The 25,141-nt window shown below is 52.2% G+C and overlaps 1 protein-coding gene across 1 annotated transcript in view; it reads right to left on the bottom strand.

Annotated features, from left to right (window-relative positions):
- Window positions 1-22,100, bottom strand: part of ARK2C (arkadia (RNF111) C-terminal like ring finger ubiquitin ligase 2C) — a gene marked incomplete at its 3' end in the record, with an annotated part of 102,643 nt that extends 80,543 nt beyond the window's left edge. Inside the window, exon 1 of the mRNA XM_082667901.1 lies at window positions 21,832-22,100. Coding sequence (XP_082524027.1) covers window positions 21,832-21,892 — 61 coding nt within the window. The 5' untranslated portion in view covers window positions 21,893-22,100. The remainder of the gene's footprint in view (window positions 1-21,831) is intronic.
- Between the last annotated feature and the right edge of the window lie 3,041 nt (window positions 22,101-25,141).

Here is a 25,141-nt window from a genome sequence, read left to right as displayed (position 1 = left end):
TCGTCCCCCACAAGAATGTAAGCTCCCTAAATCCAGAGGAGGGGTCCTGACTGTCTTGTTCACTGTTGTGTCCTCAGTGCCTGGAACATACCTGGAACAGGGTGGGCCATTCAATCAACATTTGTGGGATGAGAGAATGAATAAACAAACAAATGAAAGGAAGGAAGATAATGCAATTTTTTTCAACTTCGGCACAGATTCTGGGGTCCCCTGCCTGGGTCTGAATCCTGGCTCAACAGTTCCTGGCACAGAGTAGGGGCTTAATAAATATTTAGGTAATAGATAAAGGAGAGAATGAGAGAGGAATGGTAAAGATTTGGACCTGCACTGAGCCAACCTCATCCTGGCCTAGAGCCAAGGGCCATGAAAATGCTGCCAAGGACCAGCCCGTGGCCTTGACTCAGCAGCCGCCATCACCTGGCCACGCCTCCACCAACACAGAGGTCCTTCTGTGGCATCCTCGTCACGTCCTTATCCATGGCAGGCAGAGACCCCCATGCAGTGGGGCTGTACTGGGCATTTAGGTACAGGAGTCCTGCAGGAAGAGTGGGGCCACGCAAGGCTTTGGATCATGTGTACAAAGCTGGGCTTAGGGAAGGTCTTGAGGGGGCAGCTGAGTACATGGGGTGGGGGCGGGGAGGAGAGAGGGAGGGGGGAGCCCAGGCAGGCACCAAATGCAAGGGCGGCAGAGGCCCTAGGAAGGGACATCTCGGGGTACTGGGAGACTGCAGCTGCTGGAGTGGGAGGAGGAGGGGTCAGCATTCCAGAAGGGTCACCTGTGTGTCTAGAAGATTGGTGGTAGGGCTTCCCTGGTGGCGCAGTGCTTGAGAGTCCGCCTGCCGATGCAGGGGACACGGGTTCGTGCCCCGGTCCGGGAAGATTCCACATGCCGTGGAGCGGCTGGGCCCATGAGCCATGGCCGCTGAGCCTGCGCGTCCGGAGCCTGTGCTCCGCAACGGGAGAGGCCACAACAGTGAGAGGCCCGCGTACCGCAAAAAAAAAAAAAGATTGGTGGTCCTCGGATAGGCACAGGAAGAGGGCTTGTACAGCTGGTTTGGGGAGAGAGGGAAGGTTAAGGAAGTTAGCATTTTTTCTAGAATATTAACTCTAGGGCACGTGTGTCCTTTGCAAAGCTTTTTAGACAGCAAGTTTCCCTGAGGTCCTCACCAGCCCCCGAAGAGGGAAGCAGAAAGGATGCTCTTCCCCTTGGACCAGCAAGGAGCCCAAGGCCCCCAGAGAGCTTAACAAAGCTCAGAGAGGTCCCAGGATTCCTATCTCCAGATTCGCTGCTTTCTGGTCTTCCGGGATGTGTTTATCCTCCTGAGTCCTTGGATGTGACGGGTCGTGAAATGTTAAAAACAAGATAAAGGGGGATGTTTGTGGTGAGAAAGAAACCGAGATCTCATGAATCACAAACTTGGCACTGAAGTTTGCCTTTGAGGTTTTACAGACTGAGCTGTGGCCCCCAAAGCTTTGTGAATGGGAAGCATTAAAAAGAATGCTAAATTTCAATTCTAAGAGGCCAATTGCACAGTGCACCATCACTTTATGAACCCCCAAAAGATTTTTAAAAGGCAATTAAACTGGGTCGCATGGGTATCTAGAAAAATCACATCCCAATTTCAGAGACGGGAAATGTACAAATGCACATTAGAGCTTACTGACTGATTGTAGTGGTGTGTTCTGTGAAACCCTGAAGCAAACGCCCTGGAAATATCGTAACCAATTATTGAGATGCTTGTAAAGGTTTCTCCTGTTTGGCCTCTAAGATATAAGTAGACCCTGTATTGTCAATAGCACTGTTGGATTTGGACACCTACACTCCCTCATCAGCCTTTCCTGTCCTGTGCTTTGTGTATGAGAACCTCATCTTTTCAGCCTGAGTGAACAGAACCTCACATCTGAATGGCCCCGCATGGTCTACAAACTTATGTGGGTTAATCTCCACCCTAACCTTGGGAGCGGGTCCCATTTGCCCACTCTCACCTTCAGCACGCACCAGTGAGCCTCGGGACTGACATCAGAGCCCAAGCCCCATCCCTGACCCTGCGAAGCTCCCTCCACATCGCAGCTGCTCCCTTAAGAGGTCGTCCCTGGTCCCTGAAGGTGCCTCTGCTAACACGCCTGAGCCTCCCTGGCCTCCCACAGACTGGACAGGAGGACTGCACTGGGAAGAAATGACATGATTCATAACTGGGAACAGAAGGAAGAGAAGAGAAAGAAAGTGGGAAACATGGAGCTTTGCGGCCCCTGCCCTCCTGGTCCAGGAGTGGGGGGTGGGGGGTGGGGCATGGGTCTCCACCCTGGCTGAGTGCCCTTGGCCACGTACCCTCCTCTCTCTGGGTATCTGTTTTTGCAAAATGGGGCTGGTTGAAAGGGGTGGATATCTCTGGGGTCCCTTCCAGCCCTGCCTTTCCAGGCTTCCAGTAAACACCCTGAGAGCTGGGTCTTGGTGGACAGGGTCCAGCCAAGCCCCCAGGTCTGTGGGCCCTCGACATGGGATATCCATGTCTGGTTGCTGTCTCTGGAGAGCAAACCTCCTTTCCCTCACCCTCCCTCATGGAGGACCTGAGGTAGGAGCCTGGGGCGGTAGGCACCACCCTGGCCTGAGGGGCCAGAGTCCTGGGTCTCTGCCTGCCAGCAGCTCGTATCTCCTTGGCCGGTCACTTCTGCTCTGATTCTCAGAGTCCTCCCCCTGCCTCCACCCACCATCTGGGGAGGGATGGGGTGACACCCCTTGCCCATGGCAGCAGGGAAGAGGGCAGGGAGAAAACTAGCATTCACGGAGTGCCCACCCCTTGCCAGATGCTGTGCTAACGCTGTCCGTACCCCACATAATCCTCACAAAAACAACCTCTCCGGAGAGTACTAAGCCTCACTCGCTCCTGGCAACCTGACCTGGAGCCTATGCTCTTGACCCCCAGGCCACCCCGCTGCTGTGGCAGCTTCCATTCCTGCTCCAGACATTGCACCGGTGCTGCCTGTGGACTCTTGCTGAGTCTCGCCCACAACAAGGGGCGGGTCATGATTACATCCCCATTTCTCAGATGAGAAAACAAAGTTCCAAGAGGTTACATACCTTGCCTGAGGACACACAGCTTCTGTTGAGGGTCTGTACACCAAACCCTGGCTGGGCACTCACAGTTATGATCTCCTTCTTAGCTCACACATTCTACTGTATTCTTGTGGACAAGATGGAAAATGCAACCTAGTCACCAGGACAATGAGGAGAATTTGTAAATAAATGAATGAGCACATCCTATCAACACAGGTCAGTGGTTTGACACCAACCTGGACAGTGGCTTCTCACGTCCTGCCTTGGTGTCTGGTCCTTGCCTGTTAGGTGAAGCCATGGCGGGCATGTTAGCTCCATCCACCACAACACTAAATTGAGAGGAGTGGACACAGACAGTCTCTTTTTAATTTCCATAGGCAAGGAGTTTGCTCGTGAGACCATAAGTTTCTCTCATAGGACAGTCTTTAAATAGGATCAATGTAAGGCTTCACCTGTGGGTACTAAGAACCAACTGAGGCAGAGGTGATGAGCTGTCTCCCAGTATCTGTTTTCTCCTTCTATGGTAATAGAACCCTCAAATTTGGCTGGGCACATGGCCTTCCAGAATAAAAACTACATTTCCCAGCCTCCTTTGCAGCCATGTGTGGTCATGAGACCAAGTTCTGGCCAATGGGATACAAGTGGAGGTGCCAGGCAGCAATATATCATGCTCTTCCTGCCCTTTCTCTTCTTCCTCCATCCTGCTGCTTAGAAAGTGGACATGGGGTGAACTGTCCTGGACACGCAGAAAAGGGCCATACCCCAGGGAGGGTGGAGCAAGAAGAAAAGAGATGCCTGCGTCCCTGACATCAGCACCTGCCCAGGACCACTAACTCCAGGCTGATTGAGATAGTTAGTATCCCCTTTAAGCCACCTTTATTTTGAGTCTCTGGCACCAGAGCCAAACTAAACCCTACCCAATAAACTGACTCCACTAGGTGAAGACATAAGTGTCTCCAAACAGGTGTTATCAGATGCAAGAGTTCAGGTCTGCATGAATTAAGCTCAATAATAGGGTGACATGTACTCAAAACATCTGATGCAAACTTAGGCTACGTTAATGGAAGCAGATTTTTCAACGAAGGGAGGGCATCTGATGGAGTCCATACTGGCTTCCTTCTCATTTTATGGACTTTGACCAGCTGGAGTTCATCAAAGTCAGCATCTGGATGGAACCAAAGGCACTGGAGGAACCAGGGATGCTTGGCCTGAAGGATTCTCAAAGGTGCCTAGCAGAGCCCTGCAAAGGCTGCCAAAAGGAAAGTCAGTGGTGGGAAGGAAAGGCCAGGGCCTGGGAGGCAGAGGACATAGGCTGGCCTCCTGGCACAGGCCGAGGAAATGCAAGGAAAGGCAAGGGGCAAGGTCGCTGCCCATGGGCCACTCACTTCCATCAAGGCCAGTCAGGGGCCATGTGTGTGAGTCAGGCCCTCCTGCCCCACAACCATGTCCCCCACCGACCTGCAGTGACAGGGTCTGCCAGGCCACAAGTGGAGAAAGATCTGTTGCATTGGGCCCAGGGGCCCCAAGGAATGTAGCCCCCATCAGGGAGGAAGACTGCTCAGGAGCGGGGGCACCTCTTCAACCCCTCGAGTTCTCATGGACCCTGTCCCCACACACCCCGTAGATTCACTGTCTGCCGAGGGATGCAAAGTCTGGTGTGTGCAGCCCTGCCCCCGGGGTAGGAATACCGCCTTGGGTCATAGAAGGGACCAGGTATCCCAGCTGCACTGAAACCCCAGCCTCAGTTTCTAGGCCATGAAATTTAAAACCACCTCTTACCTTGCCTCGGTTTTCTCATCTCTCAATGGGGTTTAATAAAAGGTAACCCAAAGATCAACATAAGGAGACAGAGAGATGGTGCCTGTAAGCCCCAGCATGACGTTCATGAGCTGATGCTTCTCTCCTGCCCGGCAGGAGGGGCTCACAGCTGAGGCATGACAGTGCTGGGGGCTCCATGGGAGGAAGGAGACAGCCTTTGCCGATTTTACCATTCTGCTCAAGACCCAACGTCTTAGCTTTCCACTCAGGGCCTACTTTTTGCCAGCCCTTCTCCTGTGTCTTTCTCTTCAGACACGCAGGGAAGGGAAGCCACGCCTGGAGCAGGGGGAAACTGGAGGGGCCACTTAGCCTGTCCACAGACCGAGGCCTCCCAAGGCAGGACTGTACCAGGCAGGTCTCCTCCGAGAAAACGCCAGACTTGGGGAAGTCAAAAGCCCCACCCCCCAGAGGTGGCGACTCTGTAGGGCTGGAAAAATCCGTGTTTTAACAAAGTTCCAGGTGATTCTTACTTGGTGTAGACTCTAGGGTTTGAAGGCTCCTTGGCCAGGTGATGCCCTAGATCTCTCTCGCAGCACGGATGGCGTGCATCCCGCCAGGCTCCATTAGTCTACAGACCCGCCCACCTGCCGGGACATCCGTCTCCAGCACGTGGCCGGATCGGGCAGCTCCCGGGCCTCTGGGCTCAGTGCTGCTGGTGCCTTCCGTGATTTATGGCTGAGACTCCCGCACACACTCCAGGAACAGGAGAACCCAGCACACTATTCACAAATTGAATTCAGCCCTCCTCTCCTCCCAGGTAGTGGGCCCATCTGATGATAGAAGAGCTTATAATCAGCTGTCGTCAAATTAATCTCAATGTCAGAGAAATAGCTGCAGCCGTAAATAAGACTGAGTGTGCCCGGCTCGCCAGCTTGTTAGGGCACTTTATAAAAGAGGGCAGCGCCGTTCACACCGCACCATCTGTTTAATTCCCCCAGCCACACGCGCAGAGGCTGAGCACCAGCTGAGGAGTCTCCCGGGTGTCAGGACCAGCACCCAGGGTGGCGCGTGGAAACCCCGGCCAAGCAGGGCTGCTGGCTGTTTCCTGGCCCCACTGCTTCTTCTTCCACCTCTGCCCAAACTGTCCTCATAACCGCTGCCAGGGTTCTCAGGGTTGAGGGGCCACCAGCCGTGCTCAGCCCTCCCCGCTCCCCTCTCGTGGCCTCCGACCTGGGTGCCCCCCGCTTTCTCACCTCTTACTGACAGGGACCTCAGCCTTCAACACCAGCTCTAGGCCCACCCCCTCCACAAAGCCCCCCAGGCCACATAGCCTCCCAAAGGAGCTGGGCGATGTTTGTCTCATCCATCACCAGGCAGCTATAGCAGAGACCACGGCAAATAAAGGGTGCCCCCCTCAGTGGCCCACACAGGCCACTGCGCCTCCCAGGCTGCAACAAGGGCTCATGGAGACAGTGGAGCCCTGAAGACGGTGACAACCGGGGGCCACAGGCTCTGCTGGGGCACGTGGCCATGCACAAGCCCGGTGGCGTCATCCTGGCTCAAGGCTTGTTGGAATATTAATTGTGTGAATCCAGTGATGGTGTCCACCTCATGGGGTTCAGGAGACATGTCGGTGGAAAGAAGGGGAAGCGGACATTTAAGTTGTATCTCCAGAGATAACGTGCGTGGGTATCACGGTGTCGCTGTGTATACTCACATGTGTGAGTAGCAAGAGGCTGTGTGCATCTGTTGTCACCTGTGCATGTGACTGTGTAATGTTCTGTGCGTACAGATATTTATGAGTGTCGATGAGTGGGCTGCTGACGTCACGCAGGTGTGTGGCCCGTGTGTGAGTGTGTAAATGTGTATGACTCGGGGACTGTGTACAGATGGGCATGTGTCAGGCTGAGCATCCAGGTGCACTATTATGTGCACGTCACGTGCTAGACGGGTCGTGTGCAGTGTGTCAGACGCAGCTGTGGGTTCAGGGGAACAGGGGCTCACGGGTGGGTGGGGAGAAAGCCCAACCCGAGGAACCTGGGCAAGATTATAAATATGAGAAGGTGGGAGGAAGTCCTGAGCAGAGTGGGGTACAAGTCCCTCCAGTGGCCAGGAGCTCCCTCCAGGGCCACCTCGGCTCCCCGGCTGCTGGCAGAGCTTCCCCGGCTAGCCTGCAAGGGTGGCACTGGGAGTGAGTGACCGGCTCCCCACCGACCTTCTGATCTTAGAGAATCCTCTCGAGTAGGCAAGGATGGCACTCCTGGGAGGAAGACTGCGCTGGAGGGGTGGGTACTTTGAGACGAGCAGTCACCTACTGATGAGCCATCTTTTGCAGCCTTTTTCTCAGTCTCCATCTCCCCTCAGTATAAGGAGTTGCTTTTTAGCCAGTCTTGAGCTAGATGACCTGGCTCCCAGGCCGGCATTTGCCAAACTGTGCTCCATGTTCAAGACATATTTCTAGGAGTCACACACACACACACACACACACACACACACACACACACACACACAGAGTTCTGTGTTCAGGTAGTTTGGGTAAATCCTACTGAAGCAGAACCAAAAGGGGTTTCTTTATTACAGGACTTATCAGAACCTTTAATAAGCTAATAGACATAAGACAGGGGTATAGTGTGTAGCATTTTTTCAAATTGTTGGAACACATAACCCTTTTGCACAAACAGCTTTTAACAGCTCAAGGGGTCCCAGCATTTGGTTGGACAGTGTGTTGGGAAATGCTGCCCCAGACCCCTGCTTCAAGGGTCAGCTCAATCCCCACATTTTCCAGGTCTCCCAGATACCACATTACCCTCCCCTTCCCCTCCTCTGAACTGCTCCATCTCAGCAGTAGAACATGATAACATTATTATTATTATTATTAATGCCCCATTATTATTATTCTGGGGGTCTGTCAGGATTCCAGCTTGTTTTCTAGACCTTCAAAGGCATCGCCCAGGTCTCACCCTCAGCCCTTATTTCATACCGGACATACCAGAGCTCCGCGTAGACTGTGTGCACTTCATTCTTGACAAAGGCCAATCAGCCACCAGCAACGCTGATTAGCAGGCAACACTGATATGCTGACAATTAGGAGTGACAAGGGCCCAGCTGCCCCACAGGACATTAGCCTCCTCCCACGGCCCCTCTGCAGTACTCTGCTCCTCAACCCGCCCTACGCCTGGCAGTCCCTGTGCCCTGCAGCCCCTCTGCCTGCAACACCCTGCCCCCGCCTTTCCTCCTGGTCAGCCCCACGCATCTTTTAAGACTCAGCTCAGCCTGAGCTTCTCCTGAGAGATCACACAGCATGTACCTTGAACCATACTTTCTTGATTGTTCAAGTGTCTGTTTCCCATGGGACGATACCCCTAGGGCAGTTAAAGTGCTCAGGACAGCACCTGGCACAGAGCAAGTGCTATGTGAGCATTTGCTGGTGCTCATGTTGTTGTTATTATCCTCATGCCTCCAGTACCTGGCAGGGCACCTGGTCGAATGCCGACACAAGGTACACATCTGTGTGGTCAGCTGAACAAATCCGAGATCAAATCTGAGCCTCATTATAACCCTGTTGCAGGGGTTACTAGGATTGTCCCAATTTTACAGATGGGAACACTGAGGCTCAGAGAAGTTTTTCCCCTACGCTTTTTTCCCCTTACCAAATTCAAAGTGCCTCCTAGGAGCAGTCAGGGGATCACGTATGTGGCAACTACCTAGCAGGTAGCCATGTATAACAATAAGCGTAGCCCCGTGCTCTGTGCCAGGTGTCATGGTGGGTGCTTTCTATCCACCATCTCATTTGACTCTCACTCAGCCTGGCAGGTAAGAATAGTACCCAATTCTGCAGGGTGAAGAACCAGTGCCTGAGAGGGTTGCCCGATTCAGAGGAGTTCACAAACCCTCAGCTCCTCCCAGGCAGCATCCCACTCTGTGTGGCCATCCCAGGGGGTGGCACGTTGACCCATGGGAGCACTCAGGCAGTCCAGCAAGGCAGAGGTGTGGGAGGAGGCAGGGGATTACAGGGGAAATGGCTGGGGCTGAGGGATGATAGGAGGGAAGAAGGGGACGAGCGGGGGTGGGATGACAATGAAATGAGAGGGCCCGATGCTCCAGAAAAGAAAAAGAAAAATCAGACAAGGTAACAGCCATAGGACTCTGAACATTCACCTCTTGGATCGGATCTGGGCCTGTGTGGGAGAGGGGCCAGGGGGCAGGCAGACCTGATAGCTCCCCCAGTCAGCAAGCTGCAGATCACTCCCTCCGTGGGGGGCAGCTCCAGTTCTGTCTTCTCCAGGAGGCCCTCCTGACTTACCAGCCCTCAGTGACTTCCCATCCCGGGCACCAATCCTGGCCAGCCGCTCCAGGCTGGGCCACGCTTTCCAGCCAGCATGACCCTCGGCCTGGCCCTCAGTGTACCCCAGTCTGCATTCTCCACCCCACTCCAGGGGTGCTCGGGGGTCTCCCCAGCTAGGCTGTGGGCCAGACGCTATCTGTGCCTCGGTTGCTCACAGCCCAAAGTAGATTCTCAGTAACTGCTTACCCAGTGAAGCTGAAACATGCCAGTTCTTGTCTGTTCCCTTTGCACTCCCCTTGGACCCCTTAGACTGTTCCAGGCCCAAACAAACAGGGATGTGTGTTCAGAGGGGATGGGGTGAGTGAGGAGCTGAGAATGACCATCTTTGCTAAGCACTTCCCAGAGGTTCGTGTGCTTGTACTTTAAATGCATCATAACTCTCTTTCACCCTCACCTCCCCATGACACTAGTATTGATAGCAATTATCTCCATTTTTGTCTGATGAAGAGACTGAGGCTCAGAGAGGTCCAAAGTCACCCAAAGTAGGTGGCAAGACCAGGCCTGAACCCTCCCTGGGGCCAAAACCTGCGCTTTCCTTGCTACCACTTAATCTCCCCCACCGTCCTGGAGGGGTCCCAGCAAGCACAGCTTGGCCCTGCCTGGGAACAGGCCTCAAGGTCAAGGGGGCCCTGAGTTTCTGTTGGGGGTAATGAAAAAGTTTTGGAAGTAGAGAGTGGTAATGGTGGCACAACATGACGGATGTACTCAATGTCACTGAAGTGTACACGATAAAATGGGTAAAATGGCAAATTTTATGCTATGTATATTTTATCACTGTAAAAAAAAAAAAAAAAAGAGTCCTTACAGTACCATGGACAGCCCTCTGCTGAGTGCCCCCCACAGGAAGGCCCTCCTCCCACGCCAGTTCATGGGGTTGTCTCGTCTGCTGCCCTCTCCTCTCAGACCGTGGCTTCCAGTCCTGGCCTTGGCTCTGCAGACTAGGAATATATGTGAATCGGCCACCATGTTGAAATGCCACCCTTCTCCCTCTGCCCAGTTAAACCCCATGCTGTCTTCAGCCTTGCCCAGTCCTGTCCCCCACAAAATGCCCCTTGACCATCCTGCTGGAGTTACTGGAGCTTGGGCCGCCTCCAGCTGGCCTAGAGTCAAGACCTGAGGAGAGCGCTGGCCCTCGGGGCCAAGCGGCCCCGGTCGCAGTCCTGACCAGGTCCCTTGGGAGCTGGCTTAGCTACTCCAGCCTCTGGACAGGCTTGGGTTCCCACTTCTGCAAAGAGAAAGCCTTGGATTACCCAGGAGCGCCCCTCACACTCTTCCCCAGGAGGGCCCAAATGTCAGAGGGGTGTGAAACGACCCCAGCCCCCCAGTCGTAGGGGTACAGACTGGCCTGGAGTGCGTGAATGAAATATGTCATTAAAGCCCTATGTTTTCACTCAAAAGTCCATGCAAAATTTGTAACTGGTGGCATAAGAGTTCCTTGCTTAGTTTAATATAAAAATCTCCTTTCTTCCAAATTTAGTAAGAAAACTGAAAACCACGCTGTGTTTATTCTGTGGTGTGGCAAGGCCCTTTTTTTGACCCAAGTCAAGGGTTCTGCCCTTTGTCTGTTGCACACCTGTCCAGTCTCCCGTCTAGTCTGGTGGGCAAGCCAGGCCAGGCCCACCCACCCAGGCGAACACAAGGCAGGCACCGGCACAGACTTAGTAAGTACCCAAGAGATGGGTGCTTCCTGCTGAGAAGTGAGGCTCAGTGATGAGACAGTGCGTCTCTAACTTCCTCCTCCTACACTCTAACCTTCTCACTCCTTTCCTCCACCTCTCTCCTACGGGAAGCTTGGGCTGGTGGGGACCCTTCAGGATGGGATGGGGATGGGCTGTGCAAACACCGTTCCACGTTCATGTCTGGGTTCCTCCTCGGCCTACGTCATCACACTCCCAGCTCACCTGCTCAGGTGGGGGCTGATGGCTGTTGCACTCTTTACGCCCACGTGGCCTCTCTTCCCCTCACGCCTCCTGCAGCCCTATTCCTCCCGGTGGGGAGAAGGCTGAATTCCTCAGGTGCCAAAGGGCCCAAGCTCCCTCTCAGGGCCTCCTACTAACTCCAACTCCGGCTGTGGCTCTGTGGCCATCCTGCTTCTTGGCACCGCTGCCTGGGAGCCTCAGTTTCTCCTCGCCCAAAAGCAGTCAGGCAGGAGCTGCCTCCAAGGCCCAGCTTCCCTGTGGACCAGCTGACTGAACTCCTCTTCATGCCTGACTCCCTCCTATGCCCCGAGGGACGTGAGTCCACCAACGGTGAAGCCAAGGTTGGGCCTACCCACCCTGGTGTCCGCGATGGGCTCTGGCCACCACCAACTGAACTAGGGCCAAAGCCCTGTGCAGCTACCTCTTCTGGCTCCCTCCCTCAGTACCAAGTGAGGCACACATGCCGCTGGGCCAGGGGTGACCAGCAGTTCAGGGAGCCTCGAAGGAGGGAACCGGCCCATGGACCCAGGTCTTTCCATCACCGCCTCACCATCCCCAGAATTGGACCCCTCAGCGCTGGTCGGCAGGGCCGTGTTGGCGGAGCAGTAGGCCTGCCCAGGCCAGCTGCCCTTCCAGGGAGTGCCAGGGAGACTGAGGGCCCCGCTGGCTTAGGGAAGCCCAGTGCCCCCAGCCCTGGGCGGCTGGACGCATTCACCCATGAGCACCCTCAGAGTAAGTGTTCTAGGAGGCAGCACGATGGTGCTGGGGGCGGGCAGCATGGTGGGGCCCCTGAGCAATGGGGAGGGGGTGGCCTGGAAGCCCTGGCAGATGCGGGGAGGAGCGCTGGGGCCGAGCAAACAGGCTGTGGGGGGAGGGGGAGCCTTGAGCGGGCCTCCACCCCCTTCTCTCCCACTCGCAGCCCCACAGAAGGGGCAGCAGCTGTTCCAAAGCTTCCTGCCCTTCCTTGAGACAGGTGTTGGCTGAATCCTCACTTCCTCCCAGCCTCAGAGAGCTCCTCCACCCCCCCTCCACCCGCAGGCTGCTGCTGAGTCAGCAGCCGCCACTTCCTCTCCTCCACCCCACTGCATCCCCACCTCCCAGGAGGAGCAGCTGAGCCCTTCCACGTGGGTGACTTCCTGGAGGGCCGACTCCCCTGCTGCCCTGAAGTGGCACACCTCAGGGGGAGGTTTAAAGGAAAGGACGGCAAGAGGAAGCAATGATGCCCCAGGGAATCTTGCTCAGAGGCCAAACCAGAGCGGCAGCAGCAGGAAGCAGGAGGGACCCCAGGCTCAGGACTCCCAGGGGGAGCGCTCACCGCGTGGCAGAGCCGCCAGGAGTCACTGCTGCCCCCCGCCCCCGTCCCTCCGAGGGCAGCCGGTGGAAGGGCAGGTGCCTATGTACTGAGCACCAAAGTGCATGGCTGCTGCCCAGTGAAAAGGCCAAAAGACAATGGAAATGTAAGTTATTCTCATCAAGAGGAAATCACAGTTTTCTAGAGCAGGAAAGGGCAATGAGGGACAATTATCTCCTTTGGCAGATAGGAGGTACAGACCCAGAGCAGGGGGGTTACTGGCACAGCGGCCTCAAAGCAGGGCTGCGCCCACCGTCCTGCACAGCCTGTCTGAGCACTACCTCCTGAATAATGGGCCATTATTGTTACTGTTGTCTCTGGCTGGCTTCTTACTTCTTTTCATGTGTATTACTTCACGTGACAAGTCCTGTAAGGCAGAAACAATGGACCCATCGTCCCCATTTGACCGATGGGGGAACTGAGACCCCATGAAGGAAGCTGACTTGCTTAAGATCACAGTGGAGGTTTGTAGCAGAACAAAGACCAGAACCCAGGTCTCAGAAGGATTTATCCCAATCTTCCTTCCCCACACCCACTTTCCTGCCCTTCCCTCCCCCTCTTTGGGCCCATTGATGGAAGGGGCTGATGGTGAGCAGAGAGGCCTGGAAGCTGTCAGATTCCACTAACCCCCTACCCTCTAGTGGCCAAACAGCAGCCCGCGGGAGGTCCCAGGTAGACCAGCAGGAGTGGCCCGTGACCCACGGCCGTTGGGTGCCTCATAGACCACCAAGCCTGAATGCGGAGCCACCATTCAAGTGGAATTTGGTGAAGCCATTCAAAGTGACGCTGGTGAAAACAGCTTAGCAAAACACGAAAAGGCTTTCAATATGTTAAATTTGAAAAACTGGAGAACGCAGAAGTGTCTATCACTGTTTACAGCTCTACAAAAAAGACATATATGAGCATGAACAAAAATGTGGAAGGCCTTTCACTAAAGTGATCACAGAGGTGGACTCCTAAGAGATTTTTATCCTTTTGGTCTATTTTCTAAACTTTCCAAAATGTGATTCTACTACTTGATGATATAGAATCTGCGAAGGCATCACAATGACCTAAGGAAGCTTGGGAAACGTGCTCATGACTTGGGAGCCAAAGTCCTCAAAGGGTGACCCCTGGTTATTTAGGTGGCGATCAGAGCAGAGTGTCCCCCAGTTAAGCCGGCCAGGCCTCCTCCGAGCCAGTCTGCAGGCTGAAGGACTCACCATGGGGCTCCAGCCTCTGCTCATTTCCTACCCAGGGGTCTCTCTGGTCCACTATGCACCTTCCCTGGCTCTCAGCCTCCCCTTCCAGGAGGATAGCTCGAGGCTGGGGACTTGACCTGCCTCACAGCATGGCTGTCCGCGAGCTGGACAGAGGCCTCTCCCAATGTGGACAAATTGATGCCCCCAGACATGGAGGAAAAGCAGGGATTCCTTTCCAATGCTTGTCTTGGTTTCAAGAGGGTTCCTAACAGTGTACAGGCCATGGAGGCAGTGCAGGGAACCACAGCCGGCCAGCTAGTCACCTGGCATCCACTTCTGGCTCAGCCATTTCCTAGCTGGGGGCGGGCAGGGATGGACTTTCCCCACCATCGGCCTCAGTTGCCTCCTCTGGCCCCCAGTTACCTCCTCCCAGGCTGTGTTGGGGAGGAAATAAGATAACAGAAGAGAAAGAGCTTTGAGTTAGGGAAAATCCACTCTCTGCAGACAGGACGAATGCTGAAGTCGGAGCCCGGGCCCCCCCTCTCACGCCCTGCCCTCGTCCCCAGCTGCCAAACCCCTGCCCCATCCTTCTCCCCGACTCTGCTATCCTCCTCACGTGGGGAGGGCCGACCTTTTCTGCAAACCTGTGGAGGCAGTGATCCTGCCGCCAGCCGGCCTTGGGGTTCTCTCTTCTCAAGAAGGGTGAAGTTTGATAAAAGTTGTTCAAACTGAGATATGGGGGCACAGCTCCCTGAGGGGGTCAGTGTCGGCAGAGAGGTTGCTGAAAGTGTGACCTGCATAACTAAAGATGCATCTGTATAGCCAAGTAAGGCACGGAGGGAGAGTTTTCTGAGGGTGTGTCATGTAAATATGATACATTTTTATCGTCAAAATTAATTTTCTACTCCATCCGGGTACTAGAAGTCTCAAATCCCAGGACATTTTCGTGGTCCCCTTCCCTCTGCCACTTTCTACACCTCAAATTCTATTTATCCACATGCTGAACTAACCTATCCCCCAAATTGACTGTTCCTCCCATCTTCCCTGTTTGTCTTCAGGGTCTTACATTTTCCCAGGCACCCCCAGACCTCCCGCCCCTGAGCCCCTCCCCACTGACACAGTTCTGCTCACCTCCTCCTATGGGAAGGCCCCTCTTGCAAGCCCTCCTCCCCCGGAGCCCTGGTTTGGGCTTCCAACAGCCCTGGATGGCCACCACGGCCTCCTCCCCGGCTCAGCCCCCTGGGCTCACACCCTGTCATCAGTTGCCAGAATAAGAAGTTGTTGAAGCACCACTCCCCCCAGACAGGCCCCGGGGCCAAAGGAGCAAGTCCAAACTCTGCCGGAGCTTCCAAAGGTCTTCAGAAACTGACTTCAAAGTATCTTCCAGCCTTTTCTCCCTTTTTCTCCCAATCTCATGTTGCTTATCCCCTGGAGTTGTGCTCTCAGGAGAACCATTCAAAGACAGGACAATGGTCCCAGTGCCTCCCGAAGATGTGCAAGGCAACAGGTCTGCACACATACCCCGAGACACACCCAGACACACACACACACACAGACCTCCTCATAAGCACTCTCTGTTCTTGGCAAATCAGCAGAGCCACTTGACTTGGCCAAAGTCTCACTCCATTCGGTCCCCACCTGGAGCTCTCACTTCTCTTCCTCCTGTATACATACCAACCTTTGAGGCACATCTCAACCCCACTTCCTCAGCAAGTCATCCCTGACTTTATTTGATCCCTTGGCCAGTAAATTCCTACAGGGGTGGGGGATGGGGGCAGCCACCTAGCATGCCCGAGGCACCTGCTCTGTGCCACGTGCCTCTGAAAAGTCTGCACACCACACACCCTATCAGGTAGGTATAATGACAGTCATTGTTTAGATGATGCTCAGAGCAGTGGCCTAAGTTCACCCTTCCCAGTCAAGACTGGAGTAGGACTCAACCACTGGACTGCTCCAAGCTCTTCCCACCTCAAGCCAGGATGTTCTTGCCATCCGTTCGGGTGCTGTGGCACAGAACATCTCAGCGTCTGGTTTCCTAAGCATTCATCTTCCAGCCTCAGCAGAAGCCTCAGGAGGGCAGGCACCCAGGTCCTACACTGCTTCACTTGGCCCCAGGTAGAAATTCAATGAACACTCATTAACTAAATGAACAAAGAAGTGAGTCAGTGAATGAATGAATGACTGAATACATGAAAATACAGGCATTGCAAGTGGTTCGGCTGTGGGGTTCTGAATGTTTGCTTTTAGTTTTTAAATCATCCAGAAAATCTGAGCCTCTCTAAGGTAAGTTTCCCCTCTGATTCTCTTAGAAATATATTGGTTCATCTGTGGCCAAACCATACCATACTAATAAAAACTAATTCACTTTCATATTATGTTAAGCCAGGAATTTTTAAAGAGCTATTTAGATTCAAAGAGAAACCATGGCACAAGTGTCTTGCACATTTGAGCAACCGTGGTCAGCTAGGACTGAGACATCCAAAGTCACTCCCTGAGTCGGAGTCAAGGGCCTGTGTCTCCTGGCCAGGAAAGGGGTTTCCCATTGCACTTGGATCCAGCACAGAGCTGGTGCTTCCCTAGCCCAGAAAAGCATTAAGGTTTCCAATGGACACAGCAGGCTGCTCATTTAAAGATGGGAAGGACATACTGGGTTGGGAAGGACATAGTGGGTAGGACAGGAAGTGAGCAAACTACGAAAGGAAGAGAGGTGAGAGGTGGGCCAGTCCCTGTTATCAGTATATTAGGGCATGGAGACTCATGGTGGTCTTTTCCCCTAACCCTGAGTGATTAACAGTATTTGCTGATTTATGAGAACTATTATTCAAGTAAGCTCCTCAATTAGGTGGACCTTATCTGATGCTAGTTTCAGGAAAGAAGCTCTCTTATTCAAAAGGAAAAGCCATAAACAAGAACTATGTCCCATCTTGTTACAAAGTTCAGTGTAGGATCTGTGGAGCAGAAGGCTTTTCCAAAATCTTTTAGAGTTAAACTTTATTAAAACAGGTACACATCTGTTGGCTGAGAGAGTAGATATAAAGTACAATGGCTTTGTAATGACTGGATCATCCAGTCAGAGGAAAAGGCTCCTTCAGATAAATATGTTTATTCTGACAATCTGGATGAAAACATATGCATTTGATAAATTGCTAAAACATGACTTCCCATTAACCCACTAACTTTCTTTGTTATTACTAGGTTACTAAACCATCCTCAAAACGTATTGACCAAATAATTCCAACATACATAACATTCACTTAAAGAAATAAAATCTTAGAGTTGCTTAATAGCAATCTAGTGAACTACTGCTCTCTAGGACAGAAATGACGGCAATCACCTGAGTTGGGGTAGTTTTCCTTATTGTCGAGGTTGGTTGGAAGATGGTTTATTTTGCTTTCTCAAACTAGGAACAAAATTAAACATTTCATGAAAACCAAAATAAAATGAGAAGGAGAGGAGAAGAAGGAGAGGGAGAAACAAAATCCTTGAAGACCTGCATATACCTTCTTATAAAAACTACAGCATGAGCCTCTGCTGGGAACTTGCATGTGTGTCCATGTGTCACAGTAAATCAGCTCAGCTTTCCCTTCTGGGCTGGAGAGAGCATGAGAACAAAAGGCCAGAGCAGAAAGGGCAGCCATGGGGGGAGAGGAGAGCCGCACCAAGCCACAAAGAAGGCTAGGAAGCGCTGTGGTCAGGCAGGGGTGCGCCTGCCCGGGAAAGGGACGCTGGCAGGGGGCAGAGGCGGGCCGGGAGACAGCCCACAGGAGCGAGGAGGAAGCACGTTGGTCCAAGGAAGAGCGGCTCCAGAACGATGACCCTTTGAAGGAACCATGAATTTCTTTAATCAACTAATTTCCGCAGTGACTAAAACGCCTCATTTGTCAAGGCTTGTTCTGGGCTGAAATTGAAGAGGTGTAATTGACAAATGCTTGAATTTGGGTTCCACTCTGGGGAAAAAATACCTCTTCACTGGCTCCTCCAATATAATTATGGGAAAAAGACATATTTTAAGGGCTCTTCTTCCAATTCAATTTGGGGTAAGGTCATGACTTCCTTCCTGATCCCCCCCAACACACTCTGACAATGGCAGAGATCTGGCTTTCTTTCTCAAGAGGGGCACTACCGCCACAGATGAGGCAGCTGTCAGGAAACTAGGCTGTAATCAGCTTTAAATGGCTCACAGCCTGCAGAGGGCACAGACCCTCTTATTCCTACAGTAACAGGTCAGGCTGCTGGCCCTGGGATGAATGTGGGAGTGGTCTGAGTTGGTTTCTGTTTCAAACATCTTCCTTATGCAGGATCTCAATGCAAAACTTACATCACAGGTCCCAACAATTTAAATATGCACACAGAAGAGGGTACTTTAAAATTCCAGATCATGGCTTCAACTGCATGTAACATGTCACCCCCAGCATGACTTATAAGGACAGTAAATCAATAAAACAGTCAAAAGAAAAGTTAAAACACAACTGAAAATGGGTTTTTCAGGCGAGTCTGAAATGCTACAAGATTGCTAGTTAAGAACAGTATCCCTTTTCTCAACCTAAGTGTTACAGCCCCATCTCTTCACCAGCATCATAAACTGAGTGCCCATGTAACTTGGAAACTGAGATGAAATGTGGAGGCTATTGGGTGGGTACACAGGTAGCCAAAGATAGGAGTTCCTTCTATGCAGTAGAGCTATTTTGGTGTGACAGGACAACTGACCCACCCCCGCATTGCCCCAGACATCTACCGTAGAAAGATATGGACTAGATGAGATTAAAGTCACCATATCTGTACCACAAAACAAAACAAAACAAAACAAAAGTTAAAAAAAAAAAAAACCAGAAGGCATTCACTCAAATCTTACAATGGGAGGTGGGAGTGGTGGGTGGGTGGGTGAGGGTGGGGATAGAAAAGCAAGGGGGAAAATCTACAGCAGGATACAACAATAAATGGGAAAACAGCAAGAGAAAAAGCACACTAGGTTAATATAGGAAACTAGTTCTTTATTGAGAGATTGTATATTAGTATTAGTGGATTCTGTGTGTAACAATGTCGTCATGCACACGATACAAAAAAAAAAAAGGCTGGGCCCACCATGCTTCGGAAGGGCAACAGAACAAAAGCAGCGTACAACGAGCAGATGGCCCGGCTACACGAGCACAGTGCGTTTCAGCAGGGTAACATCTCTACCCGAGCGCTGTACATTGTCAACTGGGGGATGGAAAAAAATACAGATCATGCTTTAGTTTTAGTACAAGAAAAGGTGAAAAAGATACACAACCGAAAGGATATTTGATACAGAAAAAATTACCCACAAAATAAGAACAGGAAGTAATTCAGCACAGCAGAACACGCTATCCCTGTTTAATGGAAAACCATTTTGCTGGGGATCCTTTTCCTTTTCTTTTCTTTTTTCTCTTCTCTTTCTTTTCAGATTGCCAAATGGCAATCCGGGGAGGCCACTTGGGACTTTATTTTGGAAGGGCCCTTGAAGTAGGGGCCTTATTCTTTATTGCTGCTGTTTTGTTTCAGTTTTCAAGCAGGTCTGGCCAACGAGGCAGCAGAAGGGAGCCGGCTGTTAAAGGGGTAGCTCTGAGGGCCAGGGCGCATGTCCAAAGATGCTCTTGACATTGTACAATTAAACAATTAAGACACCATGGCTATGGCTCCCCCTTAAGTCAAGGACCTTGCTACACCAAATTTTCAGAGTAGCAGCAACTGTCATGTCATCAAAATTTTTCATATCTATATTTATTATTTTTTGCCTCTGACTAAATGTAATCTCTTCACTTATGCCTGGGCGCTACCAGGAAGCTAGCTGATGGCCACCCAGGTAAGTGGGATATGGGGTGCTACAGCCTCCAAGCCAAGGCAAAAGGAATCCACTTAACAGGGATTTACAGTGCAATGTACTCGGCTAAACAAGATGAGATACAAAAATGGTTATTTCTCTACATCTATTCTGAAATGGCCTACATCCTATACTACTACAATGGAAACTAAAAGGAACAGATCTAAGCTGGCAAGCTATCTAATAGTTTTACAAGAAGATTGTGGTTTAGGACCTTGTTGAGTTAAGCATTAGTATCCTCTATCGGAAGGTCATGAATTCTTATCACATTGTGCTAAATTTTACTCACAGCCCAATTAACCCTCAGCCCTTGAATTTCCTATGGGCGTGTTTGCCATGAAAGTAAACTTTGACTGACTGGCAGAATTTGTTTTCTTGGGTGTTTTTTTTTTTTGAGGGGGGGGCATGTATTAAAAATAAAATTTAAAGGCAGCTGAGCAATTTGAATTTCAAAACATGGAATCAGCATCCTGCAATGGTATTTAGAGATTGGTGGTATTAATGAGGATGATAATGATTTAATCAGGATAATTATACTTTCAGGCTCAACATCCTTCTTAATCATTTTTGAATTTCTGCCTAGTGTAATGTTCCACACCCGTTTTAAGAGGAAATGCCAAGTAATAAGATATAATTGTGTATTGGGGGAGGGGTTGGCATTTCAAGGGAGATCTCACCCAGCCCCCCCCCATTCCTATTCTTCACACACCCACTCCACCACCGCCCCCCACTGCTAGGCTGGCCTGAGATAGGGGATACTGCCGCTTAAATAGCAATGCCTTCCTCAGATGGAGACAGGAGATGGTTAAGAGGGGTGTCACAATACAGCTAAATGCGGAGGCAGAAGGGTCACAGCGCACACAGCAGCGAGTTGACCATTCACTGAGCTACACAATGAAGAAAAAAAAGATTTGATAAATGCAGAATGTCATCATTCTATCATCACACGAAAAAACTGTGGTTCAAACAGGCCTAAGGGGGCCAACCTTGCCTTTTAGGTTCTGGGGACAGCCTGGGTCTGGGGACAGCTGGGCTGAAAGAAGGAGGGCTGGGCTTTCATTCTCCTGCCCAGTCGGGCCCCTGGGGCGCACTAAAGCGCCGGCTTGCGACGCCACCCCCCACTCTGACTTGGTGGAGCAGCCGGGGCCGCAAAGGGAAGACATCATTCTGAGCTTGAGGGAGGGGGAGTGGGGGAGGGCCTCAGCCAGCAGGGATTTAAGCAGACGTGGAGTGGGAGAGGATAGCAGAAACATTTCCAAGAAGAGAAATGTGAGTCCAGAGGCAGAGTACAAAAAGAAAAAAAAATAATAATGAATCTAAATGCATCTCGGATTTGCTTTGGGAGGTGGGAGTTTCTGATTAAAAGAAAATGGAAGAAATGTGAAGGGAGGAGAAGACGGGAAAATCAAGCTATTGTTGTAGCAGAATGTAAGGGAAAGGGGATGTGGGGCAGGGGACCGTGCAAACACACCCCATATATCACAGTTAAAAACAAAGCCGGCGCCGGCCTGCTGCTTTGTCAACGCCTGCCCGGGGCAAAGGCCTGGCTTGGGGGCAGCGTCCCACCTCATCCTCACACACAGCGCAACAGCCAAGGGCCGGCACCCCGCTTCGGCCCGGCCCAGGGGTGCACAGCAGTGCACGTCTGACTCTCCGAGGCGCGCACACACTTGCACACACTCGCATACACACACACACACACACACAAGCATCTTGAACCCATAAATGCAACTGTCATACAAAGACCATGGGGTGGGAGGGGTAGCACAAGGGCGATACACAAAAAGGGTTAAAGGGGAGGAAGAGATGGGACGGGAAATCGTGCAAGTGCCCACGAGAATGCGGGGGCTGGGGCATGGCATAGGGCAGATGGGAGATGCAGATGCCAGGTCCCAGCTAACCAGCCATCGGTATCAACGACCAAATGATGGAGAAACACAAACAAAAATGACACGAAACACACACACACCTCAAAAAAAAAATCACAGGAAGCCAAGTACGCTTACACACACAAACACACGCGCGCGCGCACACACGCAGTCCTGTATCTCTCTCCGTCCTTCGATCACACAGGGCTAGGTATTGGGGGAAGGGGCTATGATTTGGGGGAACCGCGTCCGCCGCAAAGAATAAATAGTGGGGCTGGGGAGGGAGGGAGGGATGGACTCAAATCGCCAAATCCTAACTTCACTGCAAAAGCTCCCACGAGGGCAGCCACCTCCACACTGGGGGTCCCCCCAAAAGGGAGAGGGGAGAAGCCACCACTCGCCCCGCGTCCTCGCGGGTGTGCCCTGAGCCCTCCGCCGCCCTCGGCGCCCGCCCCCACCCCGGTGCCCGCGGCGATCCACGCTCCGAAGCGGACCCCGAAAGGAAAAAGCGATACCTCTGTTTCGCACAGAGCCAAACACTGGAAGCACGAAATAGCCGACGTGGACCAGGACCATCCTGGCTCCTCGCGCGGCGGCGGCGGCGGCGGCGGCTGCGCGCGGGCCCTTTGTGGCGCGGCTCCGGGGCGCGGGCGCGGGCGGCGGCGGGGCTGCGGGAGCCGCCGGGGCGGGAGGCGGAGCGCGGGGCGCGGGCGGCGGTGGGGCGGCGGCTGGCGGGGAGACAGATGGCCCATGGAAAGGCTCCCTTCCCGGCCCCTCTCGACATTCAAAGGCGCTGGGGCCGCAGCTGCCGCCACACAAAGGCGCGCGCAGCCAATGGGAGCGGAGCGCAGCGCGGCGCGGCCTCGCCGGAACCGCGGGGGACAGCGGGGACCGCGGGAGCGCGGGTGGCGGGGGGGGGGGGCCGGGGGGGGCGGGAGGGGTGACGGCTGAGAGGGAGCGGGCGGCCAATCGCGGTGGCCCGTGGCCGGGCGCGGGAAGGGGGTCAGCCCTGCGGGGCGCGTGGAGCCCCGCGCGGGTCCCTGGTCGCCCGCAGGCCGGAACGCGCGCGCGTGGAGCGCCCAGCACACAGACACGGGCGGCGTGCACACGGAACGTGCACACACCGAGAGCGACGTGCACCCAGACATGTGAAGGTGCCTTCGTGCGTCAGGAGAGACAGGCTCGAGCGCTCCAAGTGCACACGACCCGGAGGTCCTTGCACAGCGCTCCCGGGTCACTCGGGGACGTGCGCATGGAGGCTGGCCCACGTGCAGAGCCCGACTGCGGGCACAAGTGGAGCTGGAAAGAGAGCAAGCGCGGCACACGGGACCCAGGCACTGCCACACAGACCTGCACACACCGAAAGCCTTGTTAACCAAACACGTGCCAAGAACGCATTCCCAGAGACACACAGAGAGGACACACAATGCAGATATGTACACTCCCAGGCTCCTTGCCTTCGCACCGCTTTGTTGCTTCTGCAGAGCACAAAGCTCACAACATTTATTTGCCAAATTGAAAACCGCTTGTACACTGAGGTGTGTGCACACGCTCTATAGAGGGACGCTCACCCAGAAAACCATTCGACCACCATTCTCCCCACTCGGACACAGGCACAACCAGCCATGTGCACAGACACGCCCACTTCCACAGCCCAGAGGCACATATATGACATCAGGGCTAGGAGGCTCCTCAGATTCACACGTGGAGGCACAGCCACAGTGTCTCGCGTGGCCTGTGACTGGCCTGCCAAGCACAAGCAAGACAGAAGCAAAGAGCCTTCAGCCCGCAGCCCAGTTGTCAGGTGGACTGCTAAGACCCAGTTCCTACACACTCAGCCCACCTGCTCTGGAAATCCCAGCACAACCCTCAGACCAGGCTCACAGTCCTCAGCAAGACCAGAGTCTGCTTGGCATCCACATGCAGAAAGACAGAGGACATTTCCTACACTGAGACTTGTCTTCAGTGGCTCCTTTATTTAATGAGTCTGAGAAAACTAGATGGTAAAATTGCAGTATGTGGAGCTGGAAAAAACCTAATCAACCAAACCTGCCTCCATTTTTGAGATAAGGAAAAGGAGGCCCATTCAGTGAATACACCTTGCGTTGTGTTTGAGGCCCCAACGCTTGCAGCCCAGAGGGGCCTCAGAAATGGAAGACATGGGTATCAGCATAGGGTGCTGGGAAAGGGGACAGCTAGGAGAAGCACCTAGCTGAGCAGGCGGGAGGTAGGGAGGGCAGTAGGAGTTGACTCCAGAAAAGTGACTTTTAAGTGCAACTTGACGAATGGGAGAAGTGAGGTCAGGGGAAGAAGAAGACAGCAAAGGGAACACAGCAGATTGGCTTTGCCAAGACACCTACCACACTCCCAGTGAGCACAACAGGGCAGGATCCCAGTGCACGCATATCCCTCAGACCTCTTCTCCACCCCGAACACCTCTGCTGCCCTCAGAGAACTCAAGAATGAAGGCAACTGGAGGAACACACCAACAGTTCCAGGCCCCTATTTTGACAGTCCTGTCAACCCACTCCTGCCCAGCTCTTTCCTTTCTTCATTATCTATCAAATAAACATAATGCCACCACTAATGGAAAAATTTTTAAATGAAAAGAACTTAAGAAACACCTAACTACTAGAGTTGTTTCCTGTTCTGTTTCAGGCTTTGCCAGTATGCTTATATATGGGTTTTGTCATCATAATCTGCATATTTTTTACCCTGCTTTTTAAACTTAACGTTTTATCAGAAACATTTTCCCATCCTTCTACATAATTATCTTCCTAATTTTCATTTTAAATGTTTTCATAGTATTTCAACAAGTGAATGTACTGTGAAATTACTTAATCATACTCTGTTCTTGGGCACTTAATTTGCTCCCAGTTTTCCATGACTGCAAATCATACAATGAACTTTCTCATGCCTCTAGCTTGTTGCTTTTGTTGAACTATAACTTCGAGTAAACCTCTAGGATTGGCTGGCATTCTTAAATAGACAAGAATGGAAAACTTTATGTCACCTGCCACACATTTTAAAAGCTTTATAAAACTCATGGCCACCAGCAATATATAGTGTGCCAATTCCTCTGCAACCTGGCTAGCTTTGGGTGGGCATTCTTTTTTTATCAACATTTATTTAATTAATTATTTTTTAAATTTTATTTATTTTTGTCTGCGTCGGGTCTTAGTTGTGACATGCGGGATCTTCACTGTAACACGCAGGATCTTTCCCTGCGGAGCGCAGCTTCTCTGTCTCTCTAGTTGTGGAGTGCGAGTTTTCTCTCTCTAGTTGACGCGTGTGGGCTTAGTTGCCCCGTGGCATGTGGGATCTTACTTCCCTGACCAGGGATCGAACCTGTGTCCCCTGCATTGGAAGGCGGATTCTCTACCACTGGACCTCCAGGGAAGTCCCTGGGTAGACATTCTTTTTTTTTTTAATTTTTGAATTTTATTTATTTTTTATACAGCAGGTCCTTATTAGTTATCTATTTTATACATATTAGTGTATTTCTGTTAGTCCCCATCACCCTGGGTGGGCATTCTTTAGCTTACTTTATACCAGAGTAGCTCACAAAGGCCATGACCAATCTGACCTTGACAGCAGAGTAGTTTGGGTACACGCTCCAAAATCAGATTGCCTGGCTTCACATTCTGGCTCTGCCACTTACTAGCTTGGATAAGTTATTTAACTTCTCCAGGCCTTAGTTTCAATAGCTGTAAAATGAGCATGATTGTAGCAACCTTCCTCATAGGATTGATGTGAGGACCAAGTAACTTCATGCTTGTAGAGAACATAGAATGGTGCCTAGCTCTCCAGCCCTAGTTCTTTCCC

This window comes from Grampus griseus, assembly GCF_964374135.1.
Source record: "Grampus griseus genome assembly, chromosome: 12".
Classification (NCBI taxonomy): domain Eukaryota; kingdom Metazoa; phylum Chordata; class Mammalia; order Artiodactyla; family Delphinidae; genus Grampus; species Grampus griseus.
Note: the sequence above shows the minus strand (reverse complement) of the source record. Positions and strands in the feature narration are given on the sequence as shown.